The sequence below is a fragment of the Acipenser ruthenus genome, chromosome 35 (assembly GCF_902713425.1).
Source record: "Acipenser ruthenus chromosome 35, fAciRut3.2 maternal haplotype, whole genome shotgun sequence".
In the NCBI taxonomy this organism is placed as follows: Eukaryota; Metazoa; Chordata; class Actinopteri; order Acipenseriformes; family Acipenseridae; genus Acipenser; species Acipenser ruthenus.
Genome location: NC_081223.1, coordinates 12,266,200 through 12,286,199, shown reverse-complemented (window position 1 = coordinate 12,286,199; position 20,000 = coordinate 12,266,200). Strand labels below are relative to the sequence as shown.

At 45.5% G+C, this 20,000-nt stretch overlaps 2 protein-coding genes across 11 annotated transcripts in view; both read right to left on the bottom strand.

The window, feature by feature from the left end:
* Positions 1-748: 748 nt before the first annotated feature.
* Positions 749-19,338, bottom strand: LOC117962409 (tropomyosin alpha-3 chain). 10 transcript variants are annotated; one of them, XM_059007587.1, is made up of 10 exons: positions 19,075-19,338; positions 18,455-18,580; positions 12,671-12,804; positions 12,289-12,406; positions 12,024-12,094; positions 10,886-10,961; positions 7,567-7,629; positions 6,976-7,045; positions 6,060-6,138; positions 749-1,717 (listed from the first exon to the last, which is right to left on the bottom strand). In XM_059007587.1, exons 1-10 carry the CDS (start codon positions 19,186-19,188, stop codon positions 1,714-1,716), a joined length of 855 nt encoding a protein of 284 aa, XP_058863570.1. In that variant the 5' UTR covers positions 19,189-19,338; the 3' UTR covers positions 749-1,713. The 10 variants fall into 10 exon arrangements, 9 of the variants coding, with proteins under 9 accessions (XP_058863570.1, XP_058863566.1, XP_058863567.1 ...); XM_059007586.1 differs by lacking the exon at positions 749-1,717 and adding an exon at positions 4,546-4,827; XM_059007583.1 differs by lacking the exon at positions 6,060-6,138.
* Positions 19,339-19,639: 301 nt separating this feature from the next.
* The window catches only part of LOC131705174 (nuclear receptor ROR-alpha B-like), a 28,542-nt gene continuing 28,181 nt past the window's right edge, over positions 19,640-20,000 (bottom strand). The window contains exon 6 of the mRNA XM_059007426.1: positions 19,640-19,660. Coding sequence (XP_058863409.1) covers positions 19,640-19,660 — 21 coding nt within the window. The remainder of the gene's footprint in view (positions 19,661-20,000) is intronic.

Sequence of the window (20,000 nt, the reverse complement as noted above, 5' to 3'; positions counted from 1 at the left end):
GCACTCCCAGCCCCAGCCAGTTTACAGCGCGAGCTGTTCCCGTTTGCAACTCAAAATGAAACAGAGATTAAGAGATTAACACGCTCCATCAACGAGCGGAAACCACAGCTTTACAATCCAGAGTTTCACAGGGGAGGGGGTCCGCACTGACACACTAAGAGGCTGTGTGGTTAAAGAAAAGGGCTTGTAACCAGGAGGTCCCCGGTTCAAATCCCACCTCAGCCACTGACTCATTGTGTGACCCTGAGCAAGTCACTTCACCTCCTTGTGCTCCGTCTTTCGGGTGAGACGTTGTTGTAAGTGACTCTGCAGCTGATGCATAGTTCACACACCCTAGTCTCTGTTATTATTATTATTATTATTATTATTATTTATTTCTTAGCATTTCTTACTCTGTAAGTCGCCTTGGATAAAGGCGTCTGCTAAATAAACTAATAATAATAATAATAATAATACACAAATACAGTATGAGCATGAGAGAACAAAGAGAGCAGAAAACAAGAATGAAGAAATAAGAAAAAATAAACACATGAAAGAAAAGAATGAACTAAACGAAAGAAAATGAACGAAAGGAAACAAAAAAGAATGAAAGACAAAGAATAATAATCGAGAAAGGAAAGAAAAAGCAGCCCCTTTAAATCAAATTCATCTCCTCCCTCCCCTCCTGTTCCCTCGTTTTCACAAAGTAAAATAAACCGGACAGGCAGCGCGAGGTGCATTTTATAACGAAAACATCAAACACACAAAATCCAGGAATATTATTTATTACAAAGAAGAAAAAAATACAGTTATACAAAATGTTTACATCTCGATACTCCTTTCTAAAAATGGAACTTAAACATTATTGCTTTGTAACATTTATTCAATTTGTATTACTGTTTTTTTTTATATAATTCCTTTTCACTTTCTGGTGTTATCTCTGTTAAGACGTTCCCTTCGCTGCTGTCCAGGTGACCTTTGACCTCTGTGTGGCTTTTGGTGGTGGGGGGGGGGGGGGTTTGTTCCAACTGTACCCTAAATTACCTAATTGGACCAATTCAGCTTCTAATAAACTCTGAACTGCTCCGATGAAGTCATTTAGGATACAGCTGGAACAAAAACTAGGAGGGGCAGCGGCCCCCCAGGAGGAGGGTGGGAGACCCCCTGGAATAATGGATTGCAATCGAACAGAATGGATTGCAATGGCATGGATTGCAATGGCATGGATTGCAATGGCATGGATTGCAATGGCATGGATTGTAATGGCAGTGGAGAATGAAAGCTGCCTCTCTTTCCCTCTCTCTCCAGGTCTTGTGGGAGAACGGGACTTCACAACACAAACAGACTGGAGGGAGGGAGGGAGGGAGGAATGAGGGGACGAGGGGCTAGCTAGGCCTTCATCTTCAAAAGGCAGGTTTATTTATTCGTTAATCATCATCATCATCATCATCATCATCATCATCATCATAATAACAATACATCCTAAAGGAATGTCATCAAGCTTACATGTGCATTTTAACACCAGCACAGGCACTGCAGTGACAGCCTGCCAGAGCAGCTGGCAATCCGACAGCGAGGGGGGGGGGGCAGGGGTGGGGGGCGGCGGTGGAGCGGCCCCGGGTGCGAGGGTTGCCACGGCGATCAGGGAGTCCGGTTTACAAGCTGTGCAGCTCTTGCATGGTCTCATCCAGCATGGACGCCATCTTCAGATTCTCCTCTTTGGTGCGAGCGAGCTTATCTGTGGAGATCAAGAGAGACAACATGAAAACACACGTGTTACACACGCACACGCGGAGCGACTCTTACAAGCGGGCCGATCAGGATCACCGTGCTTCAGAATGCCAGCTCTGTGCCCTGCAGTGTAACGAGTCGACCACTAGATGTCAGGCCTTCCCACATGCATGCGCAGGGCCCGCACCAAGTACTGTGCAACTCCAGCTGAAAGCGAGGGGTATTTTGTTTGTTTGTTTGTTTGAATTAGCGGTGGTTCCCCCCCGACTCCACCGCACTGTAAGAAACAAAAACCAAAACGCCGATTTTAAAACTGCTCCAGCCGGATCATTAACGCTGCCCTCGGCCACCTCACGTTACAGTTAGCATCAGCAGTTTGAAATACAGCATGCAAAACGGTGCTCAATCACTGAGGACATCAAAACAAAGACCCGGTGGGTGAGCAGCTTGTTCCACGATCACGACTCTGTGCCCTCAAGACCGCAGAGTCCTATTCACTGCAGCGTCTTTGAGAAGTGATCGTCCGGTGAGGGAGCCTGGCTTAACTGCCCTGCGGAAACATCCCAATGCACAGGGTTTACATGCTGGGCTGTTTTTTGGATGATATTATTATTATTATTATTATTATTATTATTATTATTATTATTATTATTATTAGCATCAGTAATAAAACAAACTTAAAATGAGATTGATGCAGTAATTGTATCAATTAAAACCAAGATTAATGTATATATCTATCTATCTATCTGTGTTTAATAATCAATCAGACACACCTGAGCTTGTTAGCTAGACACACTGGGGCTGATCAAGCTGGTAGTAAAACCTGGACTGGGTGACGCTGCTGTGCAACAGGAGTCTGATTTCTATCCTTGGTCTAAAAGTTTGTGATGGGAACACAGCGTGAGATTAAATACCTTGCTAGCGCTGCAATAGTTAGAAATCTGTGCACACAGTCCCTCTGAAGACAAATATTTAAGCTGCAGGGAAGTGAAAGCAGTGCGTGTGCGTGTGCGTGTGCGTGTGTGCGCGTGCATGTGCGTGTGCGTGTGTGTAAGGCACGTCTTATCAAAACCACACCCCTCCTCACCATGCCTTTATCACTCTGGGGTGCTTTCTCATTTCATTACACAGGATTAGAAACTCACACTAGCCCTGCCCTGTGGTTCAGCACTGCCCTCAAAAGAGGTCTATTATTATTATTGATATGATCAGGAGCCAGGAGTTCTGAACCCCAGGACTGGGTGCAGCAGCAGCAGCAACAGCAGCAGCAGGGCTAGTGTGAGTTTGTAACCCTGCTCAAACTCCGGGCTCCTGATCATTTCAATATTAATAATAATAGACTTCATTGAGGGGAGCTCTGAACCCCAGGACTGGGTGCAGCAGCAGCAGCAGCAGCAGGGCTAGTGTGAGTTTCTAACCCTGCTCAAACTCCTGGCTCCTGATCATTTTAATATTAATAATAATAATAATAATAATAATAATAATAATAATAATAATAGACTTCATTGAGGGGAGCTCTGAACCCCAGGACTGGGTGCAGCAGCAGCAGCAGCAGTAGGGCTAGTGTGAGTTCTAAATCTATTACTATTATTACTATTATTATTTTTAAAGAAACGAATTTGGTCCTTAATAGGTTAACACATTCTCCGAGCCACAGATTGTGCAAGAAAGCCATTCCTGCCACGGGTGTGTCTAGCCCCGCCCTCTTTCTATTACATCACAATGCCCTCCTGCCTGGGTTACACCCGATTGGTGCAGGAGGAGCTTACCACACCTTCCGATGGTGTATGCAACCCACACACACACACACAGAGACACACACAGAGACACACACACACACACACAGAGACACACACGCACACACAGAGATGCACGCACACACACACAGAGAGACACAAACAGAGACACACACGCACACAGACACACGCACACAGAGACACACGCACACAGAGACACACGCACACAGAGACACACGCACACACACACAGAGACACACGCACACACACACAGAGACACACACACACAGAGACACACACACACAGAGACACACACACAGAGACACACACACACACAGAGACACACACACACAGAGACACACACACACAGAGACACACACACACAGAGACACACACACACAGAGACACACACACACAGAGACACACACACAGAGACACACACACACAGAGACACACACACACACAGAGACACACACACACAGAGACACACACACACAGAGACACACACACACACAGAGACACACACACACAGAGACACACACACACACAGAGACACACACACACACAGAGAGACACACAGACACGCACACGCACACAGAGACACACACACACGTCAATAAAGTCAAGCATTCTGACACGATGCAGAAGACAGACACTGTGTGGGAACGCTTGTAGAAATGAGGCGGACGCGTCAGCTGTTGTGTGTGTTACTGGAAGTTCAGAACACAATTAAAATTGTGAATTTGTAGAATACATTTAAGAAGAAAAAAAAAAATCAATCTCCATTTCCAGTGATGGTAGATTCAGATCCAGGGCTGCACCCATGCTGACAAATAACCAAGCAAGGAAATCAACAAACAAACCGACGCAGACAGAAAGAAACGGGTCTCAGATTGTTTTTGAATGTATATAGTATATGTATGCATTACAGTACACAGTCAGCAGATACAATATTCACAGAGAGAGAGGGAGGGAGAGAGAGAGAGAGAGAGGAGAGAGACAGAGAGAGAGGGAGAGAGAGAGAGAGGGGGAGAGGAGAGAGACAGGAGAGGGACAGAGACAGAGACAGACAGGAGAGAGAGAGAGAGACAGGAGAGAGGAGAGAGACAGAGAGACAGGGAGGAGAGAGAGAGAGAGAGAGGGGGAGGGAGAGACAGAGGAGACACTAATTCTGGAATAGCAAATACATGAAACAAAATAAATACAAAACATGAAAAAAAAGACTTTAAAAATAGCCCCCCCCCCTCCCCCATCCCCACACTCCAAGTCCGCTGTTTTTCGGATCAGCACGGAGAGGAGGACAGGCTGCCGAGGACAGATAGAGACAGGAGGACAGAAAGGACAGACTGATAGAAGCTGAGCAGCCTTTTTTTTTTTTTATCTGTAAGAAAGAGGAAGCAGAGAGAAACGAGTGTAACCAAAAAAGGAAATGCAACGACTAACCGAAACCCAGAATGAGAGGAAGCACATTGTGAAGACTGCTGTCCTGTACTGCCACGTCGCTCTCAAACTTACCACACAACATCCCTGTCTGCATCGAGTGCCTGAGCTGGTGACCTACACACACTGGGGCTGATCAAGCTCCTAGTAAAACCTGGACTGGGTGACCCTGTTGTGTAATAGGAGTGCGATTCCCATCCCTGATCTATCTGTGTAAATATCCCACTGCTACCACCAATATACTGTCACTGTCTATAAAATCAGCTGAAAACCTCCTTCAACCAACGACTATCTATCTACAGGGATGGGAATCAGACTCCCGCTGCACAGCAGTGTGATCCAGTCCTGGTTTCACTAGGAGTTTAATAATAAGACACACCTGAGCTTGTTAGCTAGACACACTGGGGCTGATCAAGCTGGTAGCAGTGAAACCTGGACTGGATCACACTGCTGTGCAATAGGAGTCTTATTTCCATCCCTGGAAAAATCCAGGTTTGATATTCCTGCAACTGTTCTGGATTACTGGCGGGTTAACTTTAATAATAACTTTAACAGCAGTTTTAAAAGACTGTTCACTCTCTCGGGTTAAATCATGCTTTGAAAAAAATGACAAAACATCTATAAAAAAAAGGTAACACTACAAACTTGATGCAATTACTCAAAATGGTTAAAAAAAAACCCTCAATAATTACACCTTGTGCGTTAAAAATATCCATAACTATTCACGGCACATGCACACGATTCAGTTACTCTGCAGAACTGTGTCTGGTTAGTCCACACGGTTAGAAACTCACACTAGCCCTGCTGCCCACCCGTCCTGGGTTTCTGAATCAATGGAGCGGAATATCAAACAAATTCATTTAATTAAGAGTATAGGGATGGAGCTCTCCACAGAAATCAGGGCGAGGGTCTCTGGTGTGGATCGGGGGGCTGATTCACCGTTCAGAGTGAATGAAGAAACAGCTGCTCGGGTTTGTGTGGATCGCTGTTCTCCGTCTCAGAAAAGCAGCGATTATCACAAACCCAAGCAGCTGTTTCTGCACTCGCTCAGCTCAACCCTGGTTAGTTAGCTGGCTGGCTGGTGCGTGGGTTCGGGCAGGCTGTCAGAGGTGAGATAGACATGCAGTGGAGAGGAGGGAGGAGAGGATGGAAGAGAGGAGGAGAGGTATTTACATGGAAGTCATGTCGTTAAGAGCATGGTCCAGCTCCTCGCTGATGGCTTTGTATTTCAGCTTCTGGGCATAGAGCTCGTCTGAGGGGTGGCACAGAGGCAGGGAGGGAAGGGGAGAGAGAGAGAGAGAGAGGGTGGGGGAGAGAGAGAGAGAGGGAGAAGGGGAAGAGAGGGGGAGGAGGGAGAAATGTTGGAAGAGCAGATCCAAGGCACGGAGGCAACAGCAACAGAAGTGTTGAATTTTTTTTTGCAGAAGAGAGAAAAAAGGAAAGGAAAATAAAGTTAGGCAGAGCAAGAGAGAAACAAATAAAACAGAAGGAGCAACAGAAAACAGAAACCAGGGCTCGCAAGATAACGAGCAGCGATAACGAGCAGCGAAGCGACTCCGCGTGTCACGGGGGGGGGGGGGGGGGGGGGGGGTTGGGGGGGGGGGAGGGGGGGGGGGGGTGCTGCGATGTCCTGTCAGAAGGGATTGATCTCAATCCAACAAAAACCTTCAGACTAGAAATCTCTCTCCGCACCTTCAACGGAAACACTAAAAGAAGCTTAAATTGCTTCAGTGACAGACGTTTCCACTAGAAACCAGCATGGCGTCAACAGAAACTTCATGAATTCAATGACGGACGTTTCAACTGGACGTTTTGCTCAGCGTCTTCAATAGAAACACTAAAAGAAACATCATAAATTCAACGGCAAAAGTTTCGACTAAGTCTTGACGAATTCACAGAATTTCTTTTAGTATTTCTAAACTCGGCACACAACCAGAAGGTTGGAGAGAACACCCACAGTACTGAAAATATCAAACCTTTCAAATTAAATCAATCCAACAATAGCATGTTGTTGAAAAACACGATTTCCTGTCAGAGACGAGCATCAAGACCAATGAAGGAAAGGGGGAGGAGAAAGAGAAGCACGTACCTTCCAAGTCGTCAATGGATTTTTCTAGCTTGGCTACGGATCTCTCCGCAAATTCCGCGCGAGTCTCCGCCTGTGAGGGAAGAGGAGCAGGATTAGCCACGACTTCCACAGCGGTTAAATTTATACAGTGTCTTCCAGCAACTACTGTACCGCAGAAACTACGATCTGTAGGTCTTTCAATCCAATTCCCAAAACACAATCACCACCCATCAAAAATTAGCAACTAGCAGCAGCGTTCTGTTAAAAGGAGCTCCTCACAAGACTGGCAGCAAATTCACTTCAGATCGAAGAAGTCTATGTTTGTCAATTAAATTGGCTTCAAATGAAATGAAAGCAGTTGAACCAAAATCGCAAAAAAATTATGGGTTCTCTAAAATATTGATTCTAGTTCCTTCGAAGGAACTCGGGATTGGTTTTAAAAAGGAATTCAAAAACAGGAACTGAGCCCCAAGCTCTGTCTAGAAGTCCCTGGCTGAACGCTGTTCAGTTTTCTGCAGGAAAAGGGAAACGCTTCTAAAAGGCGTTTTATAAAAACCAGCCCCCCCCCCCGGATTTAATATTATTTTCTATTGCTTAATAAATTTTCCTCACCTCTTTGAGCTTGTCGGTCAAGATCTTGATCTCCTCCTCATATTTATCCTCCTTCTGGGAGTACTGTTGTGATGGAAGAGGAGAGAGAGAGAATTCTAAATAATTTTGACTTGACCATCTTCACAGCAATATGGACATCAGGCAAAACACACAGCAACACTCACAGAAGCATTAAAACACTCCAGGTCTGAATTCAGAAATACTCAGAAGAAACTGAACGGATTCAATGACAAAAGTTTCGACAACGTTCGACAGGTTTGTCGTTGAATTTTTTTTGGTATTTCTAAAAATTCTGCCCACTCCTACAATAGAAAACACACACACACAACTGAAAATACGACTCCTTTGAAATTAAAATAAATACAAATCAATGAATACAATTAAAGAAATATTTCATAAACCATGCGGCGACTTCTGTGGGATAAAAACCGTGCTTGAAAAGAAAGAAAGAAATGTTTTAAAAACACACGCGCTCACACGAATACCTCGTGTTGCCCCAGCACTGCAAAATAATACAAATTAAAAGATAAATAATAAAATCACAGCAAAAAGAAACCATGCATTTCCGACGTCGAAAATAATAATAAATCCGACTGGCTCAGAACCCCCTAACAGGACATCAGGAAGAACGCAAAAAACTTCAATTTGGACCACCCTTGGGCGCCAAACGTTCCCCAACAGAGATTCATTTCGATTTATTAAGTGTCTATATATGATCCACTAAACTCACTTAGATTTCTGATTTACCCCCCCTGAAGTCTTGAATGATTAATGCAATCGCTGTACGCACCGCGATACGCAGGTCGCTGTGCGGTACGTTCCTGCTGGTCCTGATGAGCTGCTTCTCGTTGGTATTATACAAGTGTACGGCTGTGGCCAAAAGTTTTTAGAATTTTAAGATTGAGGTAAAATAAAAATGTTAAATATTATATATATATATATATATATATAAATAATATATATATATATATATGAACATCATTTAAATATTTTATTTAATATCATGTAAAATCAAAGAGAAACTACAAAATGATATCGCAAAAAAAGAGTCTACCGGAAGGAAGCCATAATAGTAGTGCAGTATTTCTTGTTAGATTTTGAAATGTGACATTTCTTAATTTGTCAGTTTTTCTTTCGTTAAGTATATAAGAAAAACGACAAAGCGCTGGTTTTTAATTCAATATGTTAACGTGACGTTATTCAGCAGGCTTTCATTCGGCTTCATGAAGCAAAATTAGTTTATTTTATAGGGCGATGCAAAACTTTTGACCACAGCTGTACACTCTCAAAGTGCAGCTTCTGCAAATAAGTTCCAATGAGGGGGGGGGGGGGTCACGAGCTCTAATGTCCGATTAGGGGTGCTGTCGCAGGGGCTGGGTGACCCCCTCTTTCACGGGGAGGCAGGTGCAGGCAGCCCTACCTTCTCAGCCTGAGCTTCGAGAGATTTCAGATTGTTGGTCACGTTTTTCAGTTCCTCTTCCAGCTCCGCGCATTTGCTGCGTTCATCATCGCCGAAACACAGAGAGTACAAAACCGCACAACAAGAGGAGGAGAGAAGAGAGAGAAGGGGAAAGGGGTGAGAAAGAAAGCAAGAAAGAAAAAAGCAGGAAGGACGACACTGAGAAAGAGGAGAGGAAATCTAGATACTAGGGACTAGTTAATGCAGAAAATACTAAATAGAAGCTAAAGTCAATGCGAAATTTTTGGATTGAATTTATTCTTATTTTTAAGTTTCTAACCCTGCTCAAACTCCTGATCATTTCAATATTAATAATAGACTTCACTGAATGGAGCTCTGAACCCCAGGACTGGGTGCAGCAGCAGCAGCAGCAGCAGGGCTAGTGTGAGTTTCTAACCCTGCTCAAACTCCTGGCTCCTGATCATTTCAATATTAATAATAATAATAATAATAATAATAATAATAATAATAATAATAATAGACTTCACTGAATGGAGCTCTGAACCCCAGGACTGGGTGCAGCAGCAGCAGCAGGGCTAGTGAGTTTGTAACCCTGCTCAAACTCCTGGCTCCTGATCATTTCAATACTAAGAGACTAATAGTACTTAATCTCCAAGTCCGAGGGCTGTCCCTGAATGTCTCAAACAGTATTTTAAACGGCCCTCACACAAGGACAGTGAGGATCACTGAAGGCAAGAGATGGAAGGGAGACAGGGGAGGTAACCGTGCGTAAAACAGCACACATGAAACTATGAAGAGAGGGAGAGGGAGATCACTTTAGAGGATGAAGGAATCATTATACAGCCCAGCAATCCAGATTGTTCAAAATGCCACTAAACGCATTGGGCAGAAAGCAGTATCAAACATGGGGGAAATAAATTATACCACACTAGAACTTCGGGCGAGACTTAAAACAAACGAGGTCCTATTGGAAGTGACTCTGCAGCAGCAGCAGCAGCAGTTGTTGATGATGATGCAGAGTTCACCCCCCTGGTCTCCAAGGCGCTTTGGATAAAACGTAAAAGTAACTTGTAGGCACTTATTTACACTTTAACTACATGTTTTGCAACTTTAGTCCTAAAAACATTCAATGAAAATAATAATTAATAAATAACACATTTTTTCATTAGTGGCATTTTTTTTTTTTTTTTTAATCACTTATTTTTTCGTACAACGCTGGACTGTTGGAGCCGAGAGAGAGCGAGAGAGAGGACGACAAAGAAGGAAACAAGCAAACATGCCGCTGCAGGCCACGGGAGAAACGTGGAAGCAAAGCAGAGTGGCCACGGAGCCCGGTGTCTTCAATCAGGAAAGCTGAGCGCTCCTCTTGCCCCTCCCCTCCCCTAACACCAGGGGCGTGGCTAACAAGCTCAAAATCAGCCCCCAACTCCAGTCAAGCAGCGCAGTAGAGCTGTGCGGACCGATGATCCGATTCCATTGGGATGCAGCTCTATGCAGAAATCAGGGCGAGGGTCTCTGGTGTGGATCGGGGCTGATTCACCGTTCAGAGTGAAGTAAGAAACAGCTGCTTGGGTTTATGTGGATCGCTGATCTCCGCAGTCTCAGAAAAGCAGCATGAAATCATCACAAACCCAAGCTTCATTCACTCTGAGCGGTGAATCAGCCCCGATCCACACCAGAGACCGTCGCCCTGACTGTCAGTCCCTGACTTCTGCATAGAGCTCCATCACGATAACCTAATCAATCTGTTTGTAACTGACGTTCTACAGTACATGTCTATTAAAAAATACATTATAAGGAAGTAAAAATAAATAAATGTACCCCCCCACAAAGTGGTATAGTACACCCCCCCCTGCCCCTGAATACAAAGTGGTATAGTCTGCTACAGGAAGGCTGTACCTTGTCCTCAGATGCCTGGAGGGACTTCACTGATTGGTCGAATCCTCTCAGCTGTTCCTCATACATCCTGGCTTTGCTGTTAGTGGATCACATGACATGCATGATGATGGAGGAGGAGGAGGAGGATGAGGAGGAGGTGATTGGATGAGAGGGGAGGGGGGCGGGACATGGGTCAATGTTGAAAACGCAGCATGCAACGAGACAGGGAGAAGGGAAAAAAATAACACGCATGTTGATGAGGTTACAAACAGGGTTAGAAACTCCCGCCCTGCCCTTCACCTGGGTCTTAATACTGCTGCACTGCCTTCCTGAACATAGTGGAGATTTCATACTCTCCCCATTAGATTAACTGTGATATCAAACATATGCCAATCCTAAGATTCTGCATCCTAGTTCATATTGTATTCTAGTAGTGTTATTATTATACATAGCATCCTAGTTCATATTGTATTCTAGTAGTGTTATTATTATACACAGCATCCTAGTTCATATTGGATTCTAGTAGTGTTATTATTATACACAGCATCCTAGTTCATATTGTATTCTAGCAGTGTTATTATTATACACAGCATCCTAGTTCATATTGTATTCTAGCAGTGCTATTATTATACATAGCATCCTAGTTCATATTGTATTCTAGCAGTGTTATTATTATACATAGCATCCTAGTTCAGATTGTATTCTAGTAGTGTTATTATTATACACAGCATCCTAGTTCATATTGTATTCTAGTAGTGTTATTATTATACATAGCATCCTAGTTCATATTGTATTCTAGTAGTGTTATTATTATACACAGCATCCTAGTTCATATTGTATTCTAGTAGTGTTATTATTATACATAGCATCCTAGTTCATATTGTATTCTAGTAGTGTTATTATTATACATAGCATCCTAGTTCATATTGTATTCTAGTAGTGTTATTATTATACACAGCATCCTAGTTCATATTGTATTCTAGTAGTGTTATTATTTGCACTTTCATAAACAGCTGCTGCAGAGTCACTTCCAACAGGACCTCGTTTGTTTTATCGGAAGGTCTGGATGCTGCACCCTAACTGTGTCTAGGACTGTGTCTCTCGGGTGAGGGGGTGAGGGGAGAGGGGTGACGGGGTAGGGTCCTGGTGCAATACTCACGATTCAGCCACCTCAGCTCTCTCCTCAGTGCGCTCCAGGTCACCCTCAATGATCACAAGCTTACGAGCCACCTGGACAGAGAGAGACAGAGAGACAGGCAGGCAGGCAATCAGAACTCGGGCTGCAGCGACATACTCCTGTCACGACACAATATTTATCACGACACACGCGACGGTCCTGACCTCCTCCTCCTCAGTGCGCCCCCCCCCCCCCTCCTCAGTGTGCCCCCCCTCAGTGTATTCCCTCAGCGCGCTGGCAGCCTCACCTCCTCGTACTTGCGGTCGGCCTCCTCTGCGATGTGCTTGGCCTCTTTCAGCTGGATCTCCTGCAGCTCCATCTTCTCCTCGTCCTTCAGGGCGCGGTTCTCAATCACCTTCATACCCCTGAGAGAGAGAGAAAGCGAGAGAGAGAGGGGTTAAAATACAAAACAGAGACAAGAGACACACACGGAGACACACACTCCCAGTACACCCAGCCTGGTTCTCAATCACCTTCATACCCCTGAGAGAGAGAGAGAGAGAGAGGGGTTAAAATACAAACAGAGACAAGAGACACACGCACACACGGAGAGACACACTCCCAGTACACCCAGCCTGGTTCTCAATCACCTTCACACACACACACAGAGACACAGTGAAGCGGCTGACCTCTCACTCTCGTCCGCTACCTTCTCCGCCTCCTCTAGTTTCTGCAGCGCCGTGGCGAGGCGCTCCTGGGCTCGGTCCAGCTCCTCCTCCACCAGCTGAATACGCCGGTTCAGAGAGGCCACCTCCGCCTCCGCCTGAGAGAGAGAGAGAGAGTCACCTCAATATACTTGCCACCTACAAACAGCAGGGATGGTAATCAGACTGCCGTTGTGTAGCGCTCTGATCCATTCCTGGTATTCACTAGGAGTTTAATAAGAGACACACTGTGGCTACGCGAGCTGGACTGGGTGAAGCTGCTGTTTGCACCCTGCTGTATACATCCTGTGTGTGTGCTGGGAGCAGCTGAAACCACTCTGCAGCGTAATCGATTCAAAATGTAGGGTCACAGGGGTATTAGGAAACAGTGGGGAGAGATGCTGTCTGTGCGAGTGTGTGTCAATATTAATAATAATAGACTTCATTGAGGGGAGCGCTGAACCCCAGGACTGGGTGCAGCAGCAGCAGCAGCAGGGCTAGTGTGAGTTTCTAACCCTGCTCAAACTCCTGGCTCCTGATCATTTCAATATTAATAATACTAGACTTCATTGAGGGGAGCTCTGAACCCCAGGACTGGGTGCAGCACCTGCAGCAGCAGCAGGGCTAGTGTGAGTTTCTAACCCTGCTCAAACTCCTGGCTCCTGATCATTTCAATATTAATAATAATAGACTTCATTGAGGGGAGCTCTGAACCCCAGGACTGGGTGCAGCAGCAGGGCTGGTGTGCGAGTTTCACTCTCCTCGCTGCGTTTCATGTCTCAACACATCGCTGGCGGCTCGTTTGCTTCAGACCGGTTTTACAAACCCTGTGGGCTGCACTGGCAAGGCACCAGAGACAGAAGAGCACAGCACAGGAAGAAACAAGCACTCCCTCCGCCCAGAGGCACGAGAAAAAAAAAAAAAAAAAAACAACAAGACAAGGAGACCGTTTCAACAAGAGCTGCCGGGACCCGCGCTCCAGCTTTGTTTTTGTCAAGCTGGAAACGGAGTTCTGGGTGTAAAGGAATCCATTTGGCTTTTTTTTTTTTTTTTTTGCATTCTGCTTGACCGCTGTTTTATTAGGTTAAAAATAAATAAAAAAAATAAGAAGTGGTAAACGTTTTCTAAATGTTTCTGTTTGATATCCTCCTCTATTACCTGAGTGTAGCACCAAACCTCCCAATTGTTATTATTATTACTGAGTCATTCAGCAGACGCTTTTATCCAAAGCGACTTGCAGAGACTAGGGGGGGTGAACTATGCATCATCAACAACTGCTGCTGCTGCTGCTGCAGAGTCACTTCCAATAGGAGCTCGTTTGTTTGACGTCTCATCCGAAGGACGGAGCACAAGGAGGTGAAGCGACTCGCTCAGGGTCACGCACACACACACACACACACACGCACGCACACACAGGGAGTCAGTGGCTGCTGCAGAGTCTCTTCTAACAGGACCTTGTTTGTTTGCTGTGTGATTATCTGTGTGTTTGCACAGGGACTGGACGCAGCTTTGCAGATTCAATAAGGGATTCACTAAAGAGGTGCAGGTTTGGTATCGAGTCAATCCTATTCAACTTGAACGCACTTAAAAATTAAATATAAAAAGATTAGGGCATGCAGCGGATTCCATGAAGGGCTTCCCACCAAAAGCACAGACGATACAACACCCAGCGTGGAAACGTGTGCCTGGCACAGCTAGGGTTCAAAGAGTCACATCGCCTAGAAATTCAGCTTTGAGACGATTAAAAAGAAAAACACATCAACATAATTTAGATCTTTTATTGTCTCAATGTAATCCAAAGAAACTACAAAATGATAGATCTTAAAAAATAAAGTCTACAGGAAGGAAGCCAGAACAGAGTGGTTCAGTATTTCCTGCTATAGATTTCCAACTGTCACATTTTTTTCAATTTGTCATTTTTCCGTTTTTAAGTATACATGGGCAGTGCAGGGGTGAAAACAGCGTGAGCATGCGCAGTACGCAAAGGCAGGCACATCTGACAGGTAGCACAAACTGACCGCGACCCCGGAATCCAGCACCGCGATCGCGTCGCGCTGTCAAGAAGAGCGCTCGAATTCTCACGACGCCGACGTTCCACCAGACGTCACAACAGAATGATTATTAAACAGCTTCAGGGTTACGTTGCCACGCCTTTTATATTTGATATATAATTACGTGTAGTGCTATGCGGATCGTTGCAAACGTACTCAGAGATTGCACAGGCAATACTACAGCTGCACCCACTCAGGACACGCCCGCAGTGTGTGTGTGTGTGCATGGAATCAATGAACCGAGCCGTGCCCCGATTAAAATACGTGCATCATCATCATTATTATTGATCAAAATCAGCCTGGCGTAGGCTGAAACAGACTTTAGACTACAAAAAAAGTTTATTTCTAATCGTTTTTTTTAATACAGTAACTATTAGTCTCATTGCCACTTCCTAGTTGTAGTAGCAACCAATTGCTTAACTTCCTTTTTGGGCAGTGCAGCGTGTTGCGTTTAGCAGAAGTAGCGCCACGCCTAATAAATATATATATATATATATATATATATATATATATGAGAATTACTTATGAAAAAAAACACACATTAAAGTTATAAAACTAATTTCAAAAAGTCAAAACAAAACGTCTACATGTCACATAAGAGACCCCCAAGCGCGTCTTGAACTGAATTAAACACCGAATCCATGTGTTTTACCCCCATCCCGTCCCCAGCACCCCGCGTACGCGTTTATTAACATTGCAACTGAAACTTTTTCGGTTTTATGCCATTTTTTTCCACCAACATCCAGACCCGAGCGACCTCAGGGTTTCCCGCTGCCGCTGCTGCACGCTGTTCTTCTTGTGGCGGTGTGTTTTTAACGGGGTTTCGTTACCTGCTCCCTCGCCTGCTTCTCCACCTCCACCTGCCGCTGCAGGGTCTCGGCTCTCTCCTCCGCCTCGTCCGCTTGCTGCTGCAGGACTTTGATTTTTCTTTTCACCGCTTCTATGCTGTTCAGTCCGGCCATGGCTCCTCTCTCTCTCTCTCTCTCTCTCTCTCTTTATTTATTTGAAGCGATGTGTCTTTAAAATATCTTCCTGTATGGATTCCGCTGTTTGTAATCTGTCGACCCGCCTCCCTCAAGTTTTTTTTTTTTAAAACAAAATAATAAAATGCTGAAAAAAAAAAAAGCCTCACTTTTTTTTTTTTTTTTTCTGAAGGTTTTGCCCCCCAAAAAAAATGTTCTGTTGTTTACTTGTTTTTGTTTTAAACCGCTGTATAGAAACAGCGAGCTTTCTCTAATTTAAATCCTGTGTCTAGGAACTGATTACAGTGCGTGTTGTTTTTAATTTTAAAGATGTTTCTTTTAAGTTTCCTCTCTTTCTCTTTCTCTCTTTCTCTCTCGTTCCTCCCTTCCTTCCTTTTTTTTTTAGTCAGGCGGCTTCCGGTCTACTCCGCCCTGCCCCGGCTTCAACGGATGTGACGTTTCCCTCCCTCAGCCGCGCCCACGATCTTTACGCATAGAATTACGTCATCGTTTAGTGCAGGGGTGCACAATCCTGGTCCTGGGGGGCCGATGCCCTCCTGGTTTTTGTTCCAGCTGTACACTAAATTGCTTGATTGGTCCAATTAAGTAATTTAGGGGACAGTTGGAACACAAGCCAGGAGGACACCGGCCCTCCAGGACCAGGATTGCCCCCCCCCTGGTTTAGTGTATGCATAGTTCTGTGTGCTATACGCAGTGTGGAACATCTGTATATTGGCTTTTTTGAGTACGTGATGTCCCCGTATTGTTTAAGAATAACAAGTTTACTGCACAGTTTTTAATTTCCTTTCTACACATTTAAAGCTCTATCTCTCTCTCTCTCTCCTTTTTTAAAAGCTCTCTCTCTCTCTCCCCACCTCCCTCAGGAATGTCAGCCTGCAGGTTTCTTTATCAGTTTCCACAGAGTGCTGCACCCTCAGAAGTTGCCTCATTGTTTGGATTGGACAAGAAATAACAAAACAAACACACTCACACGTGACACATTCTGTACCTCGACCGGACCACACTATCAGCATGCTGGGGATTGGCTGGGAAACACTGGCCCCTACCGGCCGTGAAGTGAAGTCACACCCTAGACTCCTTCTGCACAGCAGTGTGATCCAGTCCAGGTTTTACTGCTACCAGCTTGATCAGCCCCCAGTGTGTCTAGCTAACAAGCTCAGGCGTGTCTGATTATTAAACTCCTAGTGAAACCAGGACTGGATCACCCTGTTCCGACAATAACAAAACCGGCAATTCACTGAAGCTAATAACGCGCTTGATGCGGTCGAAGTCTGGAGCTGCGCTGCCTCTGTTACGCACCAGAGGGCGGTGTTTCCTAGCTAATCGAGCTCAAGTCTCAGGTTCAATGCTTATTAAAAAGCTCAGGACAGCGCGGCGATTTTAATGTCAGGACTGAGTTACATTTCTGAGTTCAAATCGTGTTTAACGTTAGGGTCGCAGTGATGCGGAGAGCCGCCGTGCAGAACGGTGACCGTATTGCTGGAGTTGAGAAAATTGATTTAAAAAAACCAAACCAAAACCTTAGTTTAGCGCTCCTGTAAAATAAAGGGGTTCGGGCCTTTGAACCCCTTTACAAACAAAAGGTGTAACAAAGAAAACAACTATTTTTTAATAGAGTAGCTCTCCTTTTAAAGGCGAGCGGGACAAATATAATGTTGACCGTGCTAATAAAGTTAGGAAAAGTGGCTTCAGAGCTTTGTTTCGCCTCAAAGGGCGAGCTGGGGATGACGTGGTAAGAGGTAAGCCCAAATGGACGCATGAACCTCCTTTAAAGACGCGGGACCCGCGACAGCATGGCTCAAGCTAATAATAAATACGAGCTAAGAAGAATGGGTCTTATCGTTGTGGTTGATTCAGCTGTCGTCACGCATCGAGGTTATGGAAAGAGATTAAGAGGAGAGGGGGGGAGGGGGGTCAGCTTCTAATTATAAAGCTCTGTAGAGTTTATTTTTTCCAAACAAAGCCAGGAACGGTGCCCCGTCTCCTAATAAAAATCTGAAACGCGCGGTGTGCGCTGGAGAGCGTGTGTCTGCTCGTGTCGTTAACTGACCCTTGTACATAAAAAAAATAAAAAATAAAGATGAAAGTCTTCATGGTATTGTATTTAAAAGGATGTTATACACTTTTATAAAATAGTTTTTTTTTTTTTTTTTTTTCACGAGTTTGCGTTCACGCCTATAGCTGTTGTAACGCGGTAGCGTTCGCTTCAGAAACAATGAAATAAACTTTATAAGTTCATGTATTTATTTCCCACCCCCTGTTGCCTTTGTAAAAGTTTCCCAGAGTTAAAAGCATAGTCAGTCTGACAAAGGACGGGCCGCGCTGACGTGTGATTTATTTAAAAATAAAACAGCGCGTCGCAGAGGACTGAAACAGCCAAGGACACCTGGTTGGGAATGCGACAGGGAAGATGTCATTGCTAAATTCTGCGGGACCGTCAGACAGCTGGGAGGGGGGGGGGGGGGGGGGAGGGGGAGTCTGTTCTGTCATCCAATGCAAAGTGTGTCTCTGTGTAGGGTGTAGGGTGCAGGGTTCAGTGTATAGGGTACAGGGTGTAGGGTGCAGGGTGTAGGTTATAGTATGTAGGGTGCAGGGTGTAGGGTATAGTATGTAGGGTGCAGGGTGTAGGTTATAGTATGTAGGGTGCAGGGTGTAGGTTATAGTATGTAGGGTGTAGGGTGCAGGGTGTAGGGTATAGCATGTAGGGTGTAGGGTGCAGGGTGCACTTCACTCACATCAGCAGCCTTCTTCTCAGCCAGCTCCAGTTTCTCCTGCGCGTCCTTCAGTGCCTCGGAGTATTTGTCCAGCTCATCCTCCGTCCCCTTCAGCTTCTTCTGCATGGCCAGCAGCTCGTCCTCCAGCTGCACAGACACACAGACACGGGGGACAGACAGACACGGGGGACAGACAGGGAGGGAGACAGACATTTAATATCATTGAGACTCCGGTTCATCATTGAAACATCACGAATCCTCTTAATTATTAATGAGTCATTTAGCTTTTATCCAAAGCGACTTAAAGAGACTAGGGGGGTGAACTATGCATCATCAACAACTGCTGCTGCAGAGTCACTTCCAATAGGAGCTCGTTTGTTTTACATCTCACCCGAAGGATGGAGCACAAGGAGGTGAAGTGACTTGCTCAGGGTCACGCACACACACACGCGCACGCACACACACACACGCACACACACACACACACACACACACACACACACACACACAGGGAGTCAGTGGCTGAACCGGGATTTGAACCTCCTGGTATCAAGACCCCTTTTCTCTAACCGCTGGACCACCGAGCCCCACTACCCTCCCCCTCCACCGTCCACCCCCCTCGGCCGGCCGGTTCTGCCCACCTGCTTGCTCCTGTCCTCGGCTGCTTTCTTGTCTGCCTCTGCCTGCTCCGCACGGTCCAGAGCGCTCTCCTTGTCCAGCTTCAGCATCTGCATCTTCTTCTTGATGGCTTCCATGGCGGCGGGGTGTGTGTGTGTGTCTGTGCTCCTCGAGAAACGAAAGAACCAGAGAGAGAGAGAGAGAGAGAGAGAGAGATCTAACCGACGAGGAGGAGAGACAGGGAGCTTGGGTCTAACACGAGCCAAAATCAATCTCAACTCCTGGGGCACTGCTATTTATACCCTCCCCTCTCAGCCTCTCTCTCCCCTCCCCATTTCCAGCTTCCCAGCCTCTCTCTCCCTTCCCAGTCTATGCCGACTCCCCACCCTCACTTTCCAAAAAAGGCGCTAGTGCCGTATTTGGGGAGCGAGGAGCAGCTGTCCCCCGCTGTCACTCACACACAATGCAAGTCTCTAAGCGTTTCTCAGTCATAAGTGAACGAAACACACTCTCAACGTGATGAGATGCACAGATCACCCGCTGGTCTCTGCAATTCAAGTGCCTTTAATGAAACTTTGAATTAAATATTCATCTCTGTGCAGTCAGTGACTGAAAACCGAAGAGCAGGACGCTTTTGGAGTTGCTAAAGAGAGAGTGGATACAGCGTGATTTAAGATGATTGGATCTTTAATCCAGTCCAGTGGAGGAGGGCAGAGTCCTTTCCCAGACCCCCTCCCAGCGCTCTGCAATCCACCTTGACAATGTCAGCCAAATGACAATTATTAATACCCTCCCTTCACATAGCCAGCGTCCCAGGCATTGCTCAGAAACAAGTGTTTGTGCGGCCTGCTGTCATCAACAGCAGCGAGGGGGGGGGGGGGGGGGGGGGGGTCTTCAAAATGAGTTCATCTTTGCTTGTACAGCCTTAACATTTTCTGATGCTTCCCTT